Here is an 18417-nt window from a genome sequence, read left to right as displayed (position 1 = left end):
GGAACTAATTTGGCAGAAAGAGATTCCTACCTAGGGCAAAGTGCAGTGCAGTAGAAGCAGAGGGAAAGTACGGACAGTGCACACCCACTGAAGTACAGCAGCCTGGAAACAATACATGAGGATGACCATTGGAGAGACACAGAATGCGTGAAAACGTGTCCACTGTGGTGGGGGCCTAGACACTAGACCTACATTCATATGCCCATTAGAAAAATAGAAACCATTTTCTTTTTGTTGTTGTTGTCGGTGGTGGTTTGTTTTGTTGTGTGGTTAGTTTTTGTTGTTGTTGTTGTTTGTTTGTTTGTTTGTTTTTTCCTTCTTCTTTTGGTTACTTTTGTTTTTGGTTTTTTGGTTTTTCAAGACAGGGTTTCTCTGTGTAGCCTTGGTTGTCCTGGACTCACTTTGTAGACCAGGCTGGCCTCGAACTCACAGCAATCCACCTGCCTTTGCCTCCGGTGTGCTGGGATTAAAGGCATGTGCCACCACGCCCAGCGTTTAGGTTACTTCTGTTTGTTTTGTTGTTTATGGTTTTTGGTTTTGGGGGGTTTCAAGACAGGGTTTCTCTGTGTAGCTGTGGCTATCCTGGAACTCACTCTGTAGACCAGGCTGGCCTCCCAAATTCTGGGATTAAAGATGTGTGCCAAAACCACCACCCGCCTAAACCATTCTCTAAGGAATGGTGACTGTTTGTAACCAAATGGTGGCGCACGCCTTTAATCCCAGCACTCGGGAGGCAGAGGAGGGCAGATCACTGTGAGTTCGAGGCCAGCCTGGTCTACAAAGCCAGTCCAGTCCAAGACAGCCAAGGCAAACACAGAGAAACCCTGTCTGGAAACACCAAAAGAATTGTAACTGTGTTTAAAGATGTGTGTCTTTAGGTTTTGAAAAGGACATACCTCCCAGGTAAAGCTGCTGAAAAGCGGAGCTCAGCACTCTGTGTGTGCCTACACCTTAGTGCCTGTTGGTGCAAGGTATCCAGTCAGTACCTGCGCTGACCTGTATCAAAATCCCTTGGTTAAAAAGGGTCTGGGATATCCCTCTTCTGACTGTTTCTCTCCCTTGCAGGAGCTCAGTGAGATGCTGTACACGGACCGGCCTGACTGGCAGAGTGTGATGCAGTATGTGGCTCAGATCTACAAGTACTTTGAGACATAAACAGACCCAACAGAAGTAGCTGCCGCTTAGCCGAGGTTTGTCCTGGTAGCGCCCGCTCACTGTCCACCACACCTGCTGTGCCCACCGCCTGGCTGGCTGGATTTCCAAGGAAGGCTCACGCCAAGTGGACCAGCACTCCATCGAGAAGCAGAGCTGGCCCCACCTCAGCTGCAAATGTGCCTGGAGCCTATGCTCAGGACTCCTCGCTCCCAATGGGAAGGTTCTAGAGATGCAGGCCCCACTTCTCACACACTGGGTCCCCAAACCCAGGCGCTCTTCTGTGAGAGTCCAGAGTGTTGCCAGGCCCATCTGCTGCCCACACATGGCCTACATGCACACAAGCAGCGCTTCAGTCACCTTAGCTTTCCTCCTTCTTCTCCTTCGCCTTTTCTAAGACTTCTCTGGCTTTGCTCCATTCAAAACTTTGTCCTTGCCAGCTGCCTACCCCTCAAATAAAACAACACCCAGCAAAACAGACAAACAAAAGCAGCTTTTGCTTCTTAGCAACCTGCAAACACATGGACCAGGGAAGTAGTGTGCTCAGCTCTAGGAAGCCGAGGATTTAATGACACTGCATCGCTCTCACTGTCCCTACTTGGATGCCTTGCTGAGGACCCACGGGAGGCCAGCCAGCTTGCACGTTAACCACACACCCTGAGTGCAGCACTGGTGTCCTGGCTGCTAGGAGCCATGACCATTGTCCACAGCACCTTCCGCCCCGCTGTTTATTTACAGTCCCATACACACACACACACACACACACACACACACATATCTACCCAACACGTCGAACTCAAGAACTCAACAGAAGTCACTTACGTGTGTGAAGCAGCCTGTGCCAGTGAGCTCCTTGCACATTTGCACAGTCCCACAGGCTGGAAGAACAGAGTTGGCCTTTGGTACTCATGGGGCCTTTTTGCATTTGCCTAGTGAAAGACGTTATTAGGAGCAGTGACGATGGCTCTGTCTGCAGGGGAACAGAGACACACACTTTCTCCTGACACCCTGCTGGTTCCCTTTCTGAGTGCTCAAGCCCGGTGGCTCTAGACCCTAAAGTCTAGAGGCTCTTGGCTATTTTTCTTAGACTAATTAATGTGCACTTCATAGCAATTGAGGGTGCCCCTCTCTCAGACAGTTGGGTGTTCACAAATACCCATTACTGTTCTAAGTGCCAAATAGCCCTGTGCTGGTCCTCTGACAAAGGACCATGGTCACAGCAACCCCTGAGAAGGACCGCCATAGTTATAGTGACTCTCTGCCTGCTTATCTGAGCCACTCTGCTGGCCCAGTCCCTGTCCTTGGAGGACCTGGGTTCTGTCCCTCCCCCCAGTCTATCCCGCTGCTGGGTGACAGCTGGGTGCAGCAGCACTGATTCTCAAGCTCATGTAGCCCCTTGGGGCCTCAGGCTCTATCTGTAGTCCTTGGCTGAGGCTCCATCCAGCTCCCCTGGGACTCCTCTAGCGACGCATGCCTGACCCTCTCTCAGATCAGGTGAGTCAGAATGACCAGAACGGAGCAGAGACGGAGCCTGCATAGTCTCACAGTTCTCCAGAGCTGATGGATAGCAGCCACGCAGAGGGGGAGGACACGTGTCCCGCCCCATCCCTCCCCCTCGCTACCCACCTATGCTCCCCCACAGGAGTGCCTGAGCAGTTTAGGGATCACCGTCAGCTGTGAACACAGGCCTCTTCGTCTCCAGGTAGAAGCTCCAGGCAACCCCCCCATCCTCCAACCCCCCCATTCTGTGAAAGAGTCAAGCTGGCACTTGAGGTACCCTCTGAGTTGACTTAATTGATGGTGCGCCCTCGCTGTCGGCAGGCCTCTGCTTTGCCCCGTGAGGAGAAGTGCAGTCCCACACAGCTAGGTGTTGGTTCTTCACAGGGACTCTCAGGAGCTGTGTAGGAGAGGCCGCTGTTAAGGCATGGGAGTGTAGTCTGTGTCTGGCTCTTCTCAGGGTGCTGTCTAAAAACCTGGGAGCTCTCTGCAGAGCAGGCTCCAAGCTGGTCTCCAGACACCTTACCGTTCCTTATTGCAAATGGAGGCACTTTAGGGCCCACCCTCCCTGCGGTGAGAACCTAGTCGCCAAGGACTGGCCAACCACATCTGTTCCTGTCTGTGTTCTCCTTTGGCATCCTTCCCAATAGAAGCAGGTGCTGCTGGTGACGGGGGCAGGGTGGAAGGTAGGCATGGCTGACAGAACCCCACTTCTCCATCATGGGTCTGGAAAATGGCCAGCTAAGAGCACCAGCACAGGGGGTGCCTTAAATTTTCTTGGGGTATTTGTTTGTTTGTTTGTTTGTTTTGCTTTGTTTGGGGTTTTGTGAAACAGAACTCATGTAGCCCAGGCTCTCCTTGAACTCCTGATCTTCCTGTTTCTGTCTCCCAGGTGCTGAGATTAGATGCCTCGCCCAGCTTTAGTATATATTTTGGCTCTTTGCTTTTCTTCTCTGCAAACTATCATTTGGAGGCTGTCAAAAGCCTCATAGCCATGTTTTTTGTTTTGTTTTGTTTTGTTTTGTTTTGTTTTTTTCCATCTGCTCTCAGCTAAGCACAAAGGAAGCTGCAGAATGCAAGGCCCATGTAGGGAAGTCTTGGTTCTGTGCACTGAGCGGAGTCTGCACCTGTGATGGACGGCAGGGCTGAGGCTACTGCCCACGGGGTCAGCATTCCGAGGACCAGCCCTCTCCCTAGGCCCTTCTCCCTTTAGTTTCTATGCTTGTCCTTACTTCTCATTTTTCACCGAATGGTTCCTCAGCTTTGTAGACCTTCCAGAATGCAAACCGTGCCTGGGAGACAGAAATCCATGTCATGCCAAGCACAGTGCCACCGCCTGTGCCTTCAGCTATTCTGGAGACAGAGGCAGGAGAATCAGTTGAGCCTGGGAGTTTGGGACTGGTCTGGGCAAAAGAGCCCCTGAAGGTGGGTGGGGCCGTCCCAAAGCAGTCAGCTTTCTAGCAGTAATGAATATCGGGCATATTCTCATCCTATCTCCCACAAGCACCAGCCACCTGCCAGTTTCTGACTTCTCTCTTCCCTGCCACCTGTCACTGGTCCATGGAACTGGAGAGCTGAGACCCTTAGGGGCAGACACACCCACCAAATCCAGAAGTCCCTAAGTATTCCAGTGTGAGGTGCCCCGCCCCCTGACATTTGAAGAGAAGTGTTTCCAGCATCTGCTGGAGCCCCTGGATGCCCAGGTACCCTGACTGAGGTTGGAGTTCTGAATCTGGAGCACCCCGAGTAGCTCACTGACTGTAACTACATTAGTTGGATGCACTTGCTACATTTGTGACCTCCTTCTCATCAAGGGCACACTAGATAGCACCAGGCTCTGCCCACATGTGACATACTATCAGAGGTCGGCTCCTAACAGAAGTGTAGGGTGTGCCGCCGTGTAATATTTCTAATAAATATATTTTGTTTTTGTCTCAGTTTGGTTCTTTCACCTGGCGATGTTTATCAGCATTTCTTTCAAAGCACCAAATTTGCTTTGAGTCTTCTTAAAGCCATCCTCTCCCTGCATGTTCCCTGTCACTTCACAGTCCCCACCACAGGTGACATCTCTGCCCTATCAGTCCGCAGCTGTCTGGCTGTGGCTACAGAACGATATGTGGATTCCAGCACCTGGATGCTGCCAAACTGTCCCAGTGTACTTAAGGAAGTGGGCTGCCTGGGCCCGGGACACCACACACAGTGTTGTTAAAAGTTATGACAAGATCGAAGATGCAAGTGAATGAAAAGAAAAAGCACCTAGTAGAGAATGCCAGTGGCTTTCTGGGAGCTTCCATTCCTAGGTAAGTCAGGCCACCCTAGAGTCCTCGTCCCTCTCTCCTCTCAAGGGAGCCCCACTACCTGGCCTTCTCCTGAGGCCACAACGTCTCAGGGTAACGTTCACTGGTAAGACTTAATCAAACACTGGGTCAGCTCCAGGGCTACCACTTCCCCCTCGGTCTGAAGGGACAGGAAAGGCCGTGCCTGGAGATACCAGGTCTTGCTTGCTCAACATCCGATTGTCCTGTAGCATCCTGACATGTGTACATGTGTTGCACCCCTGCTGACTCGTCCACAGGCATAGTGGGCCCATCACAGATGGCCAGTGTCTCTCTGCACTGAGGAATGATCTCCATATTTGCTGCTCTTTGAAGCTTGTCAAGCAGGTTTTGTCCTATGGACCTGGCTGTCTACTTAAGCAAGCACCATCCATGGGCATTCCACGACTGGGCCACCTTTGCGTATGTACTTCACTGGTAGGGTAAACTGGCTTTGAGGTGGTTACCTGGCAACCCTGAACCCAAGGGCATCTTCCTTTCTAAGACCAGATTCCCCATACTGTTGTCTCAGGCAGTTTCTGTTGCCACAACATAATGTGATGACCTGGGTACTTTATAAAGAATAGAGGTTTATTTAGTTCTCAGTTCTGAAGTCTGGACCCTCTAAGAGCCTAGCACTGCTGTCTGGTAAGGTAGTCAGGCCACATCATAATTTGGCAGAGGTCGTAAGGAAACAGCATGCTAGTCCTGGTCCCTTCCTCTTGTGAAGCCACCAATGCGCTCAGGGAACCCAACCCTCACAACTCAATCCCACTTACCTCCGGAACCTGCTAACAGTTGGACTTTGGCCACTAAGTTTCTAGCACATGAACCTTAGGGAGATGTGCTCAAGCCACAGCTTCGGTGGCTCATGAGTTAGCTGAATTCAATGAGAAGCTCCTAGCGGCCCTATGCACTGAGCCCTGGGCACACAGCTACCTTCTCTCTGCTGCGAAGGGCTTTGCTCTGAGGCGATATAAACTTTAGTCTGAGCTGCTTGAGGGCCAAGTGCTGACTTCTGTAATCATGATGCCTAAACCTAATAAGCGGTGGTTATACAGGCCTTGATTCATTGGTCCAGCTGCCACTTCCTTGCCCTCTTACTTGGAGATCAGTTCCGGAAATGAATACCATGGTCCATCCAGCCTGTGGTCCATCTTGTGAACAATCTGTTCCAGCATTTTCCAGCTTGATAAGTGGGAAAGGCCCTGGAATGAAACTTGAAACCTGACCTCCCCAAGACCTTTGTCATTTTTCCTTTTTCCTTTACTTGTAATATGTCTGGACTCATGAATGAAGTGACCTAATACATTCCCCTCAGTCTTGGAGTCTTCTGGGCTCTTTAGAGGAATTCGTCTTATTTCACCTGCTTCAGGTGACGATTTTTCTAGATCAAAAGGAAAAAATTCCGTAAGTAGATTTGCCGGAAACACTTCAGAAGGTTGGCCAGTGGGCTATCAATCCTTCCATCTGTCCAGCTGGCCCCGCTATTTATATCCCTCCGTAGTGTGGCCATTTCCCTTGTATCTGAAAAATGAGACAAAATAGAAAATGGGACATGGGAAAAGCGTAGCTGCTTCATGTGACCTCCAAAGGCTTGGCCACCGTTCAAGAAGGCTGATCCTAGAAATCGTCTGGCTGGAGATGGCAAAAATCTCCTAAGAGAGGCAAAAATCTCACCACCCAGAGCGTTGGGGCAGGCAAGAGGGATGGGAACTCACAGTGACCTGGAAGATACATGTTCTTCAGCAGCCTGCGGAAGCCTTTCAGACCCATCTGTTGTGCTCACGATTACAGCCACTCTTGTCTAGGGGAGGGGAAGAAGAGGCTTGTCCTTGGCTACCTGCCTTTGCAGTCTGCAGTCATGTACCCAAAGTAGTCACGTGTTAGTTGTTTTGATACAAAAGAGGACGCCCAGCTTCTGCCTTGACTTTGCATTCTGCCTTCTTAGGGCCAAGAAGTTCAGGTTTTTGGAGCCCAAAGAAACACTTATTCCCTGTTTTCCCACAGGCTGGAGTCTGGGAAGCACACCATTCACGTGGACTGTTTGGCTGCTGGCTTTGTATCTGTTGTTTGTTGCTGCTGTAACAAATTACTACAAATGATTGTTGGCTTACAGGTTAGACAATGTAGATGCCCACCTGCTCAAGACTTGCTGAACCGCTGTACTTTGAATCTTGAGTGTTTTCTCAAAGGTCAAAGGGTTAAAGACCTGTCCAATCTGTTCAGCAATCTCTTTAAAAGGTGGGAGGAAAAAAATGTTTTAAAAGAAATAAAAGGTGGGAAGAAATGAAGTCCCTAGAGATGCGTTCTTCAGGAAGATACTGAGACCCTGGTATGGTACTTGGGAGGCAGCCAGTGTGTCTACCCCTGTGTGCGTGAACGGGGCATTGTCTGAAACAACCTTGATCCCTGCAGTCCATCAGGAGGTAAGGCTTCTTGGGGTGAGCACAGGGTAGCCTGGAAGAAAACAGCTTTGGGGAATAGGTGCAGATCCAGGTTGAGGTCTCCTCCAGTACTTACTAGGGTGCAGTACAGTGCCCAATGCTAGGACAAACCCAGCAGGGCCAACTCGCTTCCAGCAGCAAAGCAGTGCCAGCCAATCAAATGTTGACACTAAGTCATCACCCTCAGCGCCCCCATAGCCCAGCAGCTGAGTCCAGTGGCCAGGCCAGGTTGGGATGTGATGGAGGAAAGGCAGACAGGTAATCCTAGGCCACCAGAGCGAAGGGAGCCTCCCAGGTAGTCTTCAGACATGGGTGGTAAGTGAAGGGAGGGCTTTTTCTGGCCTCAGTTCCGATCTGGTAACATGCTCTGTCGAGCCTCAGAGGCTGGCCCCTGCTGTCTGCATCCACAGGGCCCCCATCCCCAGGGCAGCCTTCCCTAGGGCAAAGAGTGGACAAGGATATGGGTCTTCACTTTGCTCCTTCCGCAGCAATGGAAAGAGGCCTGCACTTGAAGACATGATGGTGGCAGTAGCTGCTGTACCGTCTCTCCCTGCACTCTTGCACTGAAACTTTTCTCTCCAGGGTCACCCATAACCTCTTGTCCCTGAGGCCACCACTGTCCACCATGAGGGGCTGGAGAGATGACTTTGTGACTAAGAGCACTGGCTGCTCTTGGAGAGGACCCAGGTTTGGTTCCTGGCCCCCATGTAGTGCCTTACAGCCTTCTGTAACTCCATTTTCAGGAAACCCAACATCGTCTTCTGACCTCCTGCACCAGTTCATGCACATGGCGCACATATGTACATGCAGGCAGAACGCTCATACACATGAAATAAAGATAAATAATTTTTTTGTTTGGTTGGTTTTTTGTTTTTGTTTTTCGAGACAGGGTTTCTCTGTGTAGCCTTGGCTGTCCTGGACTCACTTTGCAGACCAGGCTAGCTTCCAACTCACAGTGATCTGCCTGCCTCTGCCTCCCAAGGGCTGGGGTTAAAGGCATGTGCCACCACTACCTGGCTCTAAATAACTTTTTAAGAAAAAGAAGTCACTTATGACCGCCACCTGTCAAGGCCACAGATCAGTTTCTAGTCTTAACCCAACTCTACTTCCTCCTTTTTTGGTGGCCAAGGAGGGGAGGGTCCCTGAGCTGGGCTTTGGAGCTGCATGGACAGGGTGAAAACTTCTTTCTCTCACCTTTTAGAGAACCTTTCTGCATGCAGGTCCTGGCTGGGTTTGTAGATGATCTAGTCAGTATGGACTCAGTATTTTTTTTCCCCCACACTGGGTTTCTCTGTGTGGCCTTGACTGTCCTAGACTCCCTTTGAAGACCAGGCTGGCCTTAAACTCAAAAAGATCCGCCTGCCTCGGCCTCCCTAGTGCTGGGATTAAAGGTGTGCACCACCACCACCATCACCCCCAGCTGACTCAATATCTTTCAAACCAGGGTTTTAAACCTTTTCACCCAACCAGAGTGTCCAGAGGAATGCAGCTTGAAGCCTGTCCCAGAAGACCTTGGGGGGAACTCTCCTTTTGAAGCTTCAAAAAAGTTTTGAAATGTTAAGGTCTTGATTTCCTTTGCAGCTTATCACGGAGTGCTTACTTTAAAAGCGATGACTTCCCCAACCCAAATTCTTTGAATAAATCCTGATTTGGTGGAAAAGTATCTACAACAAATTGAACCCCCACCCTAAGACAGGCCTCAAATAGACCAAAGAAGTCCCCTGTAGCCCCCACTATGCCTCTGGAAAGCTGCTTCTGAGACTCAACGCTCTTGTTACTATCCCATCGGTGGAGATTATTGTCTTCTTTGAACTGGAATTCTGAAGCTACAAAACCAGAAAGAAGATCTGTATCTGGTGATGGGGTCCTCATTGGTTTAAAGTGGCAGTTGTGACAGGAAATACTGAAAGGTAAGAGTGCAAATCATGTCACCACATCAGAACTAGATAGCCACGTCACATCCTTTCAGTATTTATCAGTACATGTGTATAATAGTAAGGCAAGGAGATCTAAAAAAAAATGCTCTTAAACAATGTAAGAAACATATACCCCTCAAAAAACAAAAACAAAAACCCTAGGAGAAAAGCCCAAAGCTGCAACACTGATGGGTAGTAAGAAAGAAGAGCAAAAATAAAAATAAAAAATTAATCTCCACCCTCTAGCTGACCCCTTGCCTGACCCAACTTAACACAGACTAGAGGATCAGGGAAAAGGAATTGTCTCATCAGATTGTGAGCATGTCCCGTGGGGGCATCTTCTTGATTCATAAGGAAAGTGGGAGGGCCCAGCTCACTGTGGGCTGTACAAGAAAGCAGGCTGAGGGAGCCACGGACAGTAAGCAGGGCCCTCCCCTTCAGTTCCTGCCGCTAGCTCCCTACCCGGAGCCCCTGCACAGATAGACTGCTCCGTGATAGACTGAGGTGTGGAAGTGTATGCAGACTAGGTCCTGTCGTCTTTAACTTAGTTTTGATGAGTTCTATTACAGTAATAGGAAGCCAAGTAGGACGCCACCCGCCACCCCCCAGTGGCTTGTGATCCATTCGTACTTGGAGTCTACTTATGCTGGCTCCTGGCCTCACCCCAAATGGCCACTCTCAGGCAGGACAAGTGGGTTATAAAATTTACTACTTCAAGATAGAGTGAGCTGCCCTTTTGAACTTTGTTCAAATAGGACCCAAGAATGACCCAGCAGGAAAGGCTAGATGACTCCTTTCATTGCTATAAAAAAAAAAAAGACCCCCATTCCCTTCAGGAGTGGGGTTCAAAGAACTCACCCACTATATTTCTGTTCACAGTATATTTATTTATTTATTTATTTATTCATTCATTCATTTATTTTGATATAGAGTCTCTCTGTGTAGCCTTAGCTGTCCTGGACTCGCTTTTAGACCAGGCCGGCCTCGAACTCACAGAGATCCTCCTGCCTCTCAAGTACTGGCTCACAGGCATGAACCACCACACTTGGTTTATGTGGTGCAAGGGATTGAGACCAGGACTTTATGTATGCTATACCAGCATTCTCTCAACTGAGTCACATCCCCAGCCCATAAACGAGAGGCTGTGTGGGTGTGTGGTGGTGGGGATAACATCCAGAGCCTTGTGTATGTTAAAGTAAGTGCCCTACCACTGAGCTACAGCCCCAGCTGTAGCCTTTTTAATTTTCAGTCCTGTTATTTTTACAACCCCCCACATGTATTTGATTTGTGATATCAGTGGAAGTCAGAGGATAACATAGGTGCCATGCCTTTCACTTTATTTTCAGGCAGAGTCACTCTTATTGCCTCTGCGGCTTTGTAGCTAGCTGGCCTGGCAGCTTCAGGGGGATTCTCCTGTCTCTTCCTCTCATCTCACCCAAGGAATGCTGGGATCACAGATGCTTACAGTACAGTGTCTGGTTTTATGTGGGTTCTGGGCGCTTAAACTCAGGTCTTCATGCTGACATTTCCAGCACTTTTACCCACTAACCCATCTCCCCAGCCCCTTGGCCCCTAATCTTTATTAAAATATCTGAATCGGTACTGGCCTTTTGTCACATGCCCTGAGCTCATCATTGCTTGCACAGCAGTTGGCTTCACAGAAGTATCACAAGTCCAGGAGCATTTCATGAGTGGCATCCCTAAGAACGCGACCTTTGGCATCAGGAGCCACATTAGCTGTCAGAGTTGTAGTTATCACACTGGCATTCCAGTTGGCAAGGGGAAGACTACACAAGTGCCCTTTTATTTTATTTTGGTTCTTGAAACAGAGTTTCTCTACGTGGATCCAGCTGTTCTGGAACTCACTATGTAGACCAGGCTGGCCTCAAAACACAGAGAACTGCCTGCCTCAGCCTCCCGAGTGCTGGGGTTAAAGGCTTGCGCCACCACCGCCTAGCTAAAACATAGTTTTAATATGAGAAAATACTGAGTGAGAAGTCCCCCATCTGCCAGCTGTTCCCTGGCCTCTCTCCCTGGCATTCTGTAGTCCTGCCAGGGCCATTCTTTCAGTCACAACATACATGAGCTTACTCCGTCCTGCCCCTCTCTAGCTCAGACTATAGAACTCTTTCTCTTAGTCACCGAGCCGAACACTCTCTCATTCCTTCTCTGCTCCATGGAATTTTCCTACAAGCATAACGTCTACTACTGATGTAGGGTAGAAGGCAGTGGGAGGGAGGTGGGTTCTTGAAAGCAAAGGAGGCTTTCTTGGGAGTAATAGCTGGGGACAGGGAGAGCTAGGGTCCCAGAAAAACCAATGGTCACCAAAGCCACCCTGGGCCAAGCCTTCTGTGTCTTTGTCTTGCAAACTCAAAGCATCAGTTTCATGGGCTTTGAGAAGAGTTTACTAAGGGGTTCATAGGTGAGAGTCCGTGAGAAGGAAGCAAGCAGAGTGGATCCCAAGGAAAGGACTGCTCCTGAGAGTCGCAGGTTAGGACTCAGAAGATTTCTGAGTTGAGGTATTGAGAGGAGGAACCAGGCAAGCCTAAGGATGGGAAATAGCGGCTCACCCATAAAGTATCCATGCACCTCCCCATCCCAAGTGTCGGACCTGAGACTCAGTCACTTGGGTACAGCTACTGTGTAAAAGGAGAAGAAATGGACCAGGGGCCGGGCATGGAGGCAGACACAGGCTAATCTCTGTAAGTGCAAGTTCGGCTGCTCTACATACAGTAGGCCAGTTGGGGCTATGTAGTAAGGCCCAAGAAAAAGCAAAAAGAAAGAAGGAAGGTAACAGATGCCTCAAGAATTGATGTCCCTGTCACTATTCTGCCTGAGCGTTTCCTATTTCTTGTTTCATCACTATTTCCTTATGGCTGATGTAGCTTTATAGTCTATGCCATGGCTTTATATGTCTCTCCAGAGCTCACATGGAAATACAGCTGCCACTGTGACAATAAGATGGGAGGTGGTCAGACTTGTGGATGGATGGATACTATTTCCAAGGTTAGTACCGTCAATAAATTCTTAAAATAGGAGTGAGTCGTGCCCGAGTTCTCTGTCTCCGCCTGGCACCTGACCTAGGCCTTCCCAGCCTGTGGACTTCCTTATCAATTGCCAGGACTCCTGCTCACTACAGTAGTGGGGAACGGGCCCCAAGATGATCTGTAATCCACAGCGGCTCTGTGATGAATTACACTGGGGCCAAGGTGGAAGCCAGACTCTGGGAGGTAAAGTCACCCCATGATGACAAACAGATGTGTACGGTCGTTTGCTTTCAAGCTAGTGCTGTAATCCTTAGCATGCATTCATCCCGAAAGGATTATGCAAGGCATGCTTGTGGGGTCAAAGGGCACGTGCATTTCTCTTCTCGATAGGAACTGGGCTGGGTGTGTCTTCTGGGCTCTGTCTTTGATGAGTTAGTTTGACCACCTTCCCATCTGTGACCCTCTGATTGGTGGGAGTACTGTCTGGGTTTGCTTTCATGTGCATTTTGTTGACTGTGGGCTTGAGTTTATTTTATAATCCTACGCCTATTCCCTCCCCTGTGAATTGCCTCCCCATAACCTTTGTCCATATTTCTTAGGTGCCCTTTGCTCCTTAGAGAAATGGTGTGTCCTGGCTAGTTTTATGTCAATTTGATGCAAGCTATAGTCATCTGAGAGGAGGGAACATCAGCCGAGACAATGACTCCATAAGACTGGGCTGTAGAGAACCATGTAGGACATTTTCTTAATAAGTGATTGATGGGTGAGGACCCAGCCCATTGTGGGTAAGGCCACCCCTGGCCTGATGGTCCTGGGTTCTATAAGAAAGGAGATTGAGCAAGGCATGATGAGCAAGCCAGTAAGCAGCACTCCTCCATGGCTCTGCCTCAGCTCCTCCCTCCAGGTTCCTGCCAATTTGCATTCTTGTCCTGACTTCCCCCAGTGATGAACAGTGATGTGGAAGCAGAAGCTGAACAACCCTTTTTCTCCTCAAGACGGTTTGGTCATGCTTTGTTACGTCACAGCAATGATAACCCTAAGACACAGCATGTGATATGAGATGCAAATGCCCCTGTCTTTGCTTTCTTGGCCGTTGGCCTATGGCAGACACTCACTTTTACCATGCAGGGTTTTGGTTTTTGGTTTTTAAGATTTATTTATTTTATTTATTGCATATGAGTGCTTTATCTGCAGAAGAGGGTATCAGATCACATTATAGATACTTGTGAGCCACCATGTGGTTGCTGGGAATTGAACTCAGGACCTCTGGAAGAGCAGGCGGCGCTCTTAACCACTGAGCCATCTCTCCAGCCCCATGCAGGGTTTTGATTATTCTGCTTCACTCACCTTTTCTTTTATGATGTCATTTGTTAAGCCAAAGCTAGAAAACCCATTCCAAGGATGTGAAGGAGTACACCAGTTTTCTTCTGGACGGTTCCTTGATCTAGTTGAAATCCTTTATTTGGGGTTTATAGTCCTATACATTTATATTTATTTTTATTTTTCCCATAAGAACACAAGCCTATCATCAAAAAATCAAATAGTATTTAAGGTTTATGTGAAAATCAACCATTTTCTTGCTTTTGATCACGACTTGCTAGCAATTTTCCAGTTTTTCAGAGTGTCTTTTAGTTTTTGTTTGTTTGTTTGTTTTTCGAGACAAGGTTTCTCTGTGTAACCTTGGCTATCCTGGACTAATTTTGTAGACCAGGCTGGCCTCGAACTCACAGAGATCTGCCTGCCTCTGCCTCCCAGAGTGCTGGGATTTCAGGCGTGCACCACTGCGCCTGGCCAGAAGTGTCTTTGGACACTTAACCTCTAACCAGGAATCGTATGCTGTTGCTTGCTAACATTACTGATGCCAGGCGTGTTCCGCTGCATGAGACCCCCCTCCCTTCAAAGCCAGCAGAGTCACAAAGGCAGGAGACGCCCGGTGGTAATGTGTGCATTGAATGCTGGAGCCCTGGGTTACATCCCCAGGACCCAAACCCAAAGCAGAGGAGGGCTCTGGGTCAGGGATTACATGATTGTTCACTGCGTGCTTGCCAGCATGTGACTGTGTTCCATTTGCTCTAAATAGCCGAATAATTAACCCGAGTTAGCAGCTGTGGCCCCTTTTCAAATGTGCTCAAATCAGAGGGCGTCGGAGGGTAAAGCATGAGATGGCGGGCATTTCTTAAAGATTTATTTATTTATTTATTATTAGGTATACAGTGCTCTGTTTGCATGTACTCCTGCAAGCCAGAAGAGGGCGCCATATTACATTACAGATGGTTATGAGCCACCATATGGTTGCTGGGAATTGAACTCAAGACCTTTGGAAGAGCAGGCGGCACTCTTAACCACTGAGCCATCTCTCTAGCCCCTCTTATTTTTTTCTTTAAAGTAATTTTAAAATTGTTATTCCATTTGTGTGTGTGTGCATATGTATATATGTCTGTGTAGTATGTGTGTGTGCACTCCTGTGTTCGTGTGCGTGCATGCATGTATGTGTCTGTGTGTACATGTATGCGAGTATGTGTCTGTGTGCATGTAATAGGTGGAGGTCAGAGGACAAGTTAATGCTCTCCCTCTACCGCGCGTGTCCTGGAAGTCAGACTTAGGCTGTTAGCATGATAGTAAGTGCCTTTACCCACTAAGCTATCCTTCTGGCCAGGAGTAATAACTGTCTCTGTCTCTGTCTCTGTCTCTGTTTCTATCTCTATGTTTTGTTTTTTCCAGACAAGATTTCTCTGAGTGGCGCTGGCTGCCCTGGAACTCTCTGTGTAGATTAGGCTGGCCTCGAACTCACAGAGCTCCTCTTGACTCTGTCTCTGGAGTGCTGGGATTAAAGGTGTGTGTCACCACCACCCAGCAGCCAGGTATAATTTCAAAGATTATTTTATTTTTATTCTGTGTGTGTGTGTGTGTGTGTGTGTGTGTGTGTGTGTGTGTGTGCACACATGTGTGTGGGCACCTGTGGAAACCAGAAGAGTGTTGTTGGATGAACACCTGTACATCCTGTAGTGGATGTACCCATGTTTTTGTTTTGATCCCAAGTGTGGGACTTGTGAGAGAACAGGTGATCTTTATCCACTAGAAGACGAACCACCTCATGCAGGGGTTTGGTTTTTGCCAGCTGAAACACATCTTAGTACAGACTCTGAGAGGAGGCGGTGGCTTTTAGGGTCTTGGTATTGTTTGTCTGTTCGTCTCTCCACTTAGAGACACTCCTAGAGAGAACCGCTCCAGAGAAAGCTTCAGGGCTCCGGGTTCCGGCTGCTGTTCCAGGTCCCAGCAGCAACTTTGGTTGAATTGCTGGTCTGCTGAAATCCTGCCGACTACACCAGGGGAATCACTCCCAGGAACTGAGTCCAAAAAGGTCTGCTTCTCCTGTTCCCATTAACCTCTTTTCTCTCCTATCTAGGGCAGGTGGGTTGGAAGGGGGGTATAAGCATTAAAGAACCCCAAATAAAGTAGGTTTGGAAAAAGTTGAAGCCTACAGGTGTCCCTGTAGCTAGTGTCACAGGGGACTGTAAGCTGCCATGTGGGTGCTGAGAACTGAACTCAGGTCCTCTGCAAGAGCAGCCAGTGCTCTTAACCACTGAGCTCTCTCCAGCTTCATTCATTGTTTTCAGTTTTAAAAAAAATCAACTGTGTGTGTATCTGTGTGTGTGTGTGTGTGTGTGTGTGTGTGTGTGTATGTGTGTGTCAGGGGTGTGTGTGGGTGTGGGTGGGTGTGAGTCTATATAAGGAGACAAGAGATGGACACTGAATGCCTTCCACTATCGCCCTCCACCTTATATTTTGAGACAAGGTTGTTAGCAATTCTTAGGTCAAAGTCTGTGCTGTGGCTGCCCTAACCAGCCAGACTCAGCCACCCATCCTTAATAAGCTGCTTGAAACATGCGTTAATAATGGTGAAAGCATTAAAAAGAAGATTTATTCAACATGACCAAATTGGGAAAACGGACAAAGAGATGCAGTGACAGCCCCTGCCCATGGCCATCTTTGGAGGTCCTAACATGAAGCTTAGGTTTAAATAGTGGGCTAGAGTTTTGCAAAGCTAAGCAGCCCTGGGCAAGGTGTGGCCCCATCACTGTCTGGGCTCCAGCCTGTTCTGCAAGGTGTTCTGACACGTTGCAGATCTCCTTCTGGAAGACGAATCCCTGTGGCTTTGGTCCTTTTCTTCTCTCAGAGTGGAACTTGTGGAGAAATCCCAGTTCCTCCAGGTGCCTTGGTTTAAAACCTGATGGCCAAAGTGTGGAACAGAAGGCTCTAGAATGCTCTCATTCCTGCTAGGCCAGGCAGTTACAGGTCTCTCACCATGACTCCTGGGTTGCTGCTGTCTCTACCTCCCTCGGCACTGGGTTTATAGAAACCAGTCACCATGTCCAGCTTTTATGTGGGTGCTTGGGACCCAAACTCAGGTCCTCACCCATGCACAGCAAGCGCCTTAGTGCCTGAGTCCCCTCCCAGCCTAATCTTATCAGGTAAAACAGTGATCCACCTGCCTCTGCCTCCTAAGTGCTGGGATTAAAGGCATATGCCACCATTCCCCAGCTCAAAGGTACTATTTTAAAACTCGAATTGCACCATGCTTGGACCACCCAAGCTTCTGCAGCTTTCGCTCCACTCCCACTGCACTTTCTGCAGCCGGCTCGCACGCACTGCGGCTCACACCACCTTCTTACTGCTCACACCAGTGTTTGCTCCTTCTTTGCAGGGCCTTCAGGGATGCTGTCCTCAGTTCATCCAGCTGTCCCTAGATTGTCACATGGCTCCCTCAGACCTGTTCAAATCATGTGACTCGGGCTGGGCGGGTTGGCTCACAGTTTCAGAGGTTTAGTCTATTATCATCTTGGTGGGGTGTGTGTGGCAGTAGTCAGGCAGGCTGTGAGTTCGAGGCCAGACTGTGCTAGGAAAGCCTGGAGATTTTCCCAGAAAACTAGGCAGATTGGATCCCCAGGCAAGCTCCCGAGGGCATGTCACACACCCCAGGATGAGCTAAGGCTGCAGTATGACCTCTGAGGCTCGTTGGCCAGGGTGCCCGCTGTGGAGGTAGCAAGGAGCTTGGTACTTAACCTCCTTTCAGCTTGTCACAGAAGTCAACTTGAAGTGACAAGACGCTATGGGCCTATGGTTCTAGCTACTGAGAAAGCTGCCGTGGCGTGGGTTTCTTGAGCCTGGAGTGTGAGGTCAGCCTGACCAATGTAGTGAGACTATTTAAAAAAAAAAAAAGACGTGGTGATGCACGTCTTTAATCGCAGCACTTGGGAGGGAGAGGCAGGTGGATCTCTGTGAGTTCTAGGCCAGCCTGGTCTACAAAGCAAGTCTAGGACAGCCAACGCTACACAGAGAAACCCTGTCTCAAAAAAACCAACCAACCAAACAAACAAACACAAAAAAAGCCTGCCTTGTGCACCCTTACACAGGTAAGCTGCTCACCGTAGGCCAAGATACAGGCAATCCCGGTGTCTAGGGCCAGCTGTGGTAGATGATGCAGGTTTGTCTACAAAACAGAATGGTGTTCCACTTTCAAAATGACGGGCATCTGTAAAATGCTACAAAATGGAGCCATTGTGCTAAATGAAAAAGGCCAGACGGGAAAAGACAATACCCTGTGATTGCACTCCCGTGAGGCACCCAGGGTGGTGACAGCCAGAGCCAAAAGCGAGCTGGTGCTTAATGGAGGTGAGGTTTCAGTTTTGCAAGAGGAAGGAGGTTCTAGAAGAGGGTGTTGGTGGTGTCTGCGTGGTTCCAAATTACTTAATGTACAAACTGTACACCTAAACAGGTTCCAATGAGCGGCTGGGTGGGGCTCAGCAGCACAGCTCAGGCTTTGCCTGCATAGGCCCCTGAGTCCCTGTCCAGTGCAGAAAAGAAAAGGGAAGAAAAACAAGTTGCCAAGTTGAAGAAACCCAGGCTGTCCTCTGGTCTCACGGTCGCACAGTTGGCACCAGTCACGGCTCCAGTTTGCTGGGGGCTCTGCGGGTGCTTGGTGACTAGAAAAGGGCAGCCCAGGCACTTGGTGAGGCCGTCTCCACAGCGTTGTTGGGAAGAGCGGCTTCCTTTCCTGGTCCCCCTCAGGTCTAACGCGTAGCGCTGTGCACCCTCCAGGGAG

At 49.1% G+C, this 18417-nt stretch overlaps 1 protein-coding gene across 3 annotated transcripts in view; it reads left to right on the top strand.

Annotated features, from left to right (window-relative positions):
• Positions 1-4586, top strand: part of SPECC1 (sperm antigen with calponin homology and coiled-coil domains 1) — a 256505-nt gene extending 251919 nt beyond the window's left edge. For all 3 annotated transcript variants that reach the window (XM_084760864.1, XM_084760865.1, XM_084760866.1), the window contains one exon: positions 1066-4586. In XM_084760864.1, coding sequence (XP_084616990.1) covers positions 1066-1155 — 90 coding nt within the window. In that variant the 3' untranslated portion in view covers positions 1156-4586. The remainder of the gene's footprint in view (positions 1-1065) is intronic.
• The last annotated feature ends 13831 nt before the right edge of the window (positions 4587-18417 follow it).

The sequence above is a fragment of the Acomys minous genome, assembly GCF_964271855.1.
Source record: "Acomys minous genome assembly, chromosome: 16".
NCBI lineage: Eukaryota > Metazoa > Chordata > Mammalia > Rodentia > Muridae > Acomys > Acomys minous.
The sequence above is the reverse complement of the archived record's forward strand: the minus strand, read 5'-3'. Positions and strand labels throughout refer to the sequence as shown.